This window comes from Monopterus albus, unplaced genomic scaffold (assembly GCF_001952655.1).
Source record: "Monopterus albus unplaced genomic scaffold, M_albus_1.0 scaffold42.1, whole genome shotgun sequence".
Taxonomy (NCBI): Eukaryota; Metazoa; Chordata; class Actinopteri; order Synbranchiformes; family Synbranchidae; genus Monopterus; species Monopterus albus.
The window spans coordinates 1,361,797-1,367,856 of record NW_018127922.1 but is presented as its reverse complement, the minus strand read 5'-3'; the positions used below and the strand labels follow the sequence as shown (position 1 = coordinate 1,367,856).

The window sequence follows — 6,060 nt, the reverse complement described above, 5'->3', positions numbered from 1 at the left end:
TGAAACAGTTTCAAAATTTGGGTAAGAACATTTTTAAAAACTGTAGTAATGGAATTCAAATATGTAAAATATGTATTTTCCTATAAATGTACATTTATTTTAAAATAAAAGACCTGCACAGTTACAAGTCTTAAACTGAGGGACAGATTAAGAAAATAATTTGACAAGATGAAAAATTTCCAGACAACACTCACTTTACACACTACATTAAAGTGCCAGGTTTTAGCCTTAATTTGTAGATTTATATCAGTATTGAAAGAACTGTGTGAGATATAGCCCCATTTTACACATGATGCCCAAATTATCATGGATTAATAGTTAGTAGACCCTTTCTACTAAATGCTTAGCACATGATAATTTTGATAAAACACTGTGACTGATCGGTTCAAGTAATTACACTGTGGGGAAAATGTAATTTTCCAGAATTCTTTATATTAAAACATTCAGTAAAATACTCACTAGATCTACTCTCCACTAGACATTCAAGGAGTTTTAGTGCAACACCTTGCACAGACACATTTATAAATGACATGAAGAAACACTATAAATGTAAGATCCTATTCCAGTCTGACACAGCTCTAATGATGGATGTAGGCAGATATTTTGTTAAGGCTATAGGCTTCAGTATGACAGCAACAGACATCAAATGTCACGTTTACTCTTCAACATGATGCACTCAGGTTCATTCCAATGACAGGCAGTCCTACAACTACCTGACAACCCTACCACCACACAGACACACACACACACACACACACACACACACACACACACACACACACAAAAAACTCTCTCTCTCTTTCTCACACACACACACAAACACACAGAGCTCTACACAGTTTCCAACTACCTTCTATTCTGGTGATCATAATTATTTGATGATGGAGCTTCTGGTTTCTCAGCTGCCCATTGTACACACGATCTGGCTGTGAATAATTTAGCACAGGGAACTAGAAAGGTGGGTCCTTTAAAACAGCAGGTACAGTCAAACTCAGTAGGCAGGACACACTGAGAGCTTTATCATCCACCCACGTCTTCCACACATGTCTTCAGGCGGGCTCTCATGCCCTGCTTCCATTGTGCTGTACATTAGTCCATTCTTTCAGCCATCCAGCCATGTATCCTTTCATCCCACCAGGCACCACAGTCTCCAGATAATGTCAATTTGTCCCAAGTAAGGAACTTCTTGGATTACTGACATCTGTGCTGCATCCCCTCCTCAGTCAGTTACCATGGAGGAACTGCAGAGAAAACTGAATCAACACTATGATGACACCAAGCCCAGAAAGGTGAGTTATTCACAGGACCACTTTCTTTCAACTTCAGGGGTTTTGAAGTATCTCTATAGATGTACTGTGTTGAGTAAAAAACATTTTGAGGTCAACACAGCTGATCAAAATGCATATCTTCTACTGAAAATTATTATTTTTGTGCTAGTAGGTTATACAGGTTAGTCTTGTATTTTTAACATACCAGTGCATCTTGTCAAAATCAAAACCTTTAATGGAGTGAATTAAAAACTTTTTTTTAACTCACAACTGCAGGTGAGGTTCAAGCTAGCATCCTCCTACAGCGGTCGGGTGCTGAAGCATGTGTATGAGGATGGCCAGGAGCTGGACAGCCCAGAAGAGATATACCCTCACAGCTTCATCCATGGAAAGATGTCTCCCAGTCACATGGAGATGGAGCAGCTCTGTGGGTTTGGGGAATCCCACTTGGACCAGCAGGGTGGGTTCTGATCACCATGTAACATTCTGCGCTCTCATCCTGTGCGGTATCAATCTATCTTTCTTTATGATTGCTGTGAGGTTTGGTTGTGTGGTCTTGTCTGTAAGCTGGTAACCAGGGAGACCAGCACATTCTCCAAATGGAAAAGAACATGCTTTTCAAACATGTTGTTTTTCTCATCCAGCTGAATATGAAATATATTTTTTCTACAGTTAGCAATCTAGCTAAAATGAAACCTATCTGATTCTTAATTGCTGATATCATTACAGTCCATCATTTTAACAATTAGTTTACAAGAAATTATAGTAGCTTGCACCACAGGAGGTCAAACAAACTGTGTTATTGGAACGCTGCCAAATTACAGTATAATGACTTTCTTTATTTATTGTTCTGCTGTAGTGTGAATTAGGTACATACTCAAAACATGGTCAGAACTGTTTGCTGACACAACTAGCCTGTATGGTCAGGGTTTGTCAGGTAGAGTCTGGCAACTTAGACTGATTATTGTCATCTCAGTCCAAAAATGTAGACAAGCACGTTATTGTGTTATAAATACATGCAGCAGGTTGATGAAACTAGACCTTGAGAAACAAATCTTTGGCTAGTTCTTACTCTTCTTTGACACCATGCTGTACCCAGGTATCCATCCGCCAACAGGGCTCATTGCCCAGAGAATAAATGTGTACAGAGGGATGGGAGGCTACAAGCTGGCTGCTGACCAGACTGAGGATGCAGAGAGAGATGCCAAAGTAAGCAATGCAACAGGTTTTGATTCTTAAATTTTGATATTAATCACGGTAAAATTTTTGATTAGATTTCCCCCAGCATTAGTTTTGTCTGCCAAACAACTGTTTGGTCATAAAACAAAACTAATCTCATGATTATATAATAGTATCTAAAAGTGATCATTAATTACACATGGAGTATAAAATCCAGCATTTCTTAAAAAAAAAAAAAAAAAACAAAGGTTAACAAAACTTTCTGAATTTGTGATGACTCATATCAAGATCTGAAGTTATCACAGCCCACTTTTGCTGAAGAGACTAAGAGACTAGCTTGCTCTGTTGGCACAATTTTAATTCTTATTTTAGCTGTTGATAATTCAGGCCTAACAACTTATTATGCCAAAGAATATATGCTGGCATTTTTACAATGTTGCCACTTTAACATATGTACCTATTTATGGATGTTATGTCTGGCATTCTTCTCTACAAAAGCAGTCTATTAACACCTTAAATTATGATTTAGTTATTTTAATATCATTACAAAGGTAAGATACAGATTTTGGAACATGACCACTATGTAGCATCACTTTGATTATACTTACATATTGGAAATAATAATAATACTGTAATAAGGTGTCTCTTGGACGAGTTGATTTTTACAAACTCCACAGAGCACTGTACATGTGAGGAAAAGCAAACAGACCGAAACAGACATACATACACAATGCAAAGTAATTCAGTAATTAATTCATACATCTTTAGAACAGAACATATGGCTAAAATAGAAAATGAGATTGAACCCTTGGGTAATTAAAACATTGGCTGCTCAGCAGAAATTGTACAACAATAACAAAATTGTTCATCTGAGAGGGAAAAAATGGTCTCACTGAACTGTTGATTAGTGCTGGATGCTGAGAGGGAGGACAGCTACATCACCTGCTGGCTTAGTGTCAGTTTCACTCTTTTATCCTCCAAACAAAGACACACTTGGCTTTGCAATGCCATAGAGGCCAGTACTGATCACTTTTATCAGTGGAAGACAGCAATTTGGAATTAGTTTATCCTTTTACAGCATCATTGAAAGGATGGTGCGGTGGTCCTGGGCCGCACCCCTGCTGTATAAGGTCTAGTGAGTTCCTATATGACTTCAGTGCATTCTCTGTTTGTTTTACTATAAAAGAAATTCACCAGAAATAAAAGTTCTATCTAATTTTTATCAAAGAACCATGGCTTCTCTCCAGTCTCTTGATTGTCATAAAGGCATATTAAACAAGAATTACTGTGCTTTCCAGTTTGTTCACCACCAGAAACAGACCTAACACAGCTAGACTACAACGCATGTCATGTTTTGCACAAAGGATTTTTATCTGCATTAAACTAGAAAACCTGTTCTCGCCCTCACATAAAGCCCACAGCTAAATGTGGGCACACTCTCTGAGTTGCTGGAATGAAATTTGCAAAATGTAGAAAATATTCAACACAAGTAGAGGCTAATTAAAACATTTAGGATGCACCGGATGTTGTTAATAGAATTAGATGCAGGATTATGTGACATGTTCTGCTTCCTTTAGTCCTCACTCTTAGACTTTGGCAAGATAATCATTTACACCAGCAACCTGCGCATCATCAGAGCACCACAGAAGGAACCTGAGGTGTTGCAGCACCACACAGTGCCCTATATGGACTTGGAGGGATACCCAAAGGCCAGGGAGACGGGAAGCAGAAGGATGGCTAAAGTTTCTTGTGCACAGGATGAGGAGGAAAAGGAGGAGAAACAAATCAGTGACACAGAGACCAAGGTAGTGGTTCTTAGCCAAATTCTTGTCAGTGGTGTGATAGAGTTTTTAGTATTCTCAGTCTCACCACGTCCTCCTCCTCCTCCTTTTCCCTTTTTCTCTGTATGTCTTCTGCCATTCTTTCATTACTTTATCTTTGCTTCCAAGAGAATAACCGTAGGATCATCTGTGCAATTTGTAATTTGAAACTGTTCACAGAGGGGTGTTTCCTTATAACTGCCACCTCATTTGTACCCCTATTATTTTCTTTTCTTTGTGACCCCCCTCCTGCTGCAGCAGCCACCATCCCCATTGTTCTAGTTTATCTGTCAACTGTGAACAGATACTGATGAGTCCACAGTTCTTCTCTGCCCTTGCAGCATTTGCCTGCCAGTTACCATCCTACAAGGATACTCAGCTCTCTATTATTCCCTCCCTCTCACCTCTGTGGGTGATTACTCTTCCCTTCCCCTCGCTCTCTCCATCCTTTTCTCACCTCTCTTGTTATTTTCTCATTTTCTCTGCCTCTATTTAAAAAAAAAAGTTCATTCTCAGCTCTTTTTTCGTTATTTGGCAATCTTGCTTCTCTTTGTTATTTTCCTTTTCTTTAGCATTTTTGCCTTTGTTGCACAAACTCTATGGCAGTTAATTTCTCACTGCCTTTAGTTCTTTATTTCTAACACAGGCATCGGTTTATACTTGCTACATGAACAAATGCTGCAGCTTTTTACCCGGTGTTGTTCTCCAGTTCAGCACTGCTACAACAACTGATCATAACAGTATAGTGGGTGAATATATATACTAACTAGTGCTGGCAGGGGACATTGCTGCGAATCATGTTACTGAAAACTACTGCAAAATGAATGCAAATACGCTGCATGAATTGTATAAAATACAGTTAATTAGATTGAAATTCAATTATAAAGCACCAGAAAAACTATTATTTGTATTTAAGGCACCAGTTTATCATTGCTTTTCATTTTTCATTCATTACTACTGACAAGAAACACATTTTGACTCGGGTGGACATGGCACCAGAGGTAGCCAATCAAATTGTTAGTGCTTGTTAGCCAGTGCTGCCCCCCTGCCTCACTCCCTTGGCTCCCATGACCTTACCAAAATATAATTCTGTGTTTTGTGTGAAGTTTCAGTGAGATTTACTGAGGCCTGAACACTTTCACTTATTGCTTTTTTTAATCTGGAAACATCTGCTCGCAGGGTAGCTGTATTGTGGGTTACTATTACAACTGTGGCCCAGTGTTACAGAAAAAAATCTACAAACTCAAAAATATCTCATCTACTTTCACCTTTTATTTTACTTTTGGTGAAGTGAATAGTTAAATAAGATCCATGAGACACTTTCTGCTATGGCACAGTTTATACATTTATAGAGCTCTTTTTCTGAAGCAGGGCCAGAGGTGAACAGGTGAATTGTATTTGGTTTGTGTCACTTAAATACACTTGAAATCTCAACAACATCTTGAAAAATTCAAAGACCAATACAAAGTCTTCAATGAGAGCTATTTTCTACTGTGATACAATAGCTGCTAGTTTGTAAAGATCTAGTGGGTCTTGTGCAGGCAGCTGGTCATTACTGCAAAATTTGCAGTAATGACCAGTTGGTTAATGACTGGCTGGCTTCACATTGTCCTGAAACATATTTTAAAAATAAGGCATTTCATTAGAAACAATATTGTAAAAAACATTTCCTATGCTGTTCAGGAAGTTTATGTTTGCCAGTAGGCAGACTTGTTAAACCAAATAGCTGTATTAATGTTGTCTGTTTATTAAGTAAGTTGCAGTGTTGCAAGTCACATTTGTTAAATAGTGGT

At 38.3% G+C, this 6,060-nt stretch overlaps 1 protein-coding gene across 1 annotated transcript in view; it reads left to right on the top strand.

Annotated features, from left to right (window-relative positions):
- The first annotated feature begins 1,053 nt into the window (after positions 1–1,053).
- Positions 1,054–6,060, top strand: part of grxcr2 (glutaredoxin and cysteine rich domain containing 2) — a 6,611-nt gene continuing 1,604 nt past the window's right edge. The window contains exons 1-4 of the mRNA XM_020599836.1: positions 1,054–1,289; positions 1,545–1,728; positions 2,368–2,477; positions 4,025–4,252. Of these exons, the coding sequence (XP_020455492.1) occupies positions 1,233–1,289; positions 1,545–1,728; positions 2,368–2,477; positions 4,025–4,252 (579 nt within the window). The 5' untranslated portion in view covers positions 1,054–1,232. The remainder of the gene's footprint in view (positions 1,290–1,544; positions 1,729–2,367; positions 2,478–4,024; positions 4,253–6,060) is intronic.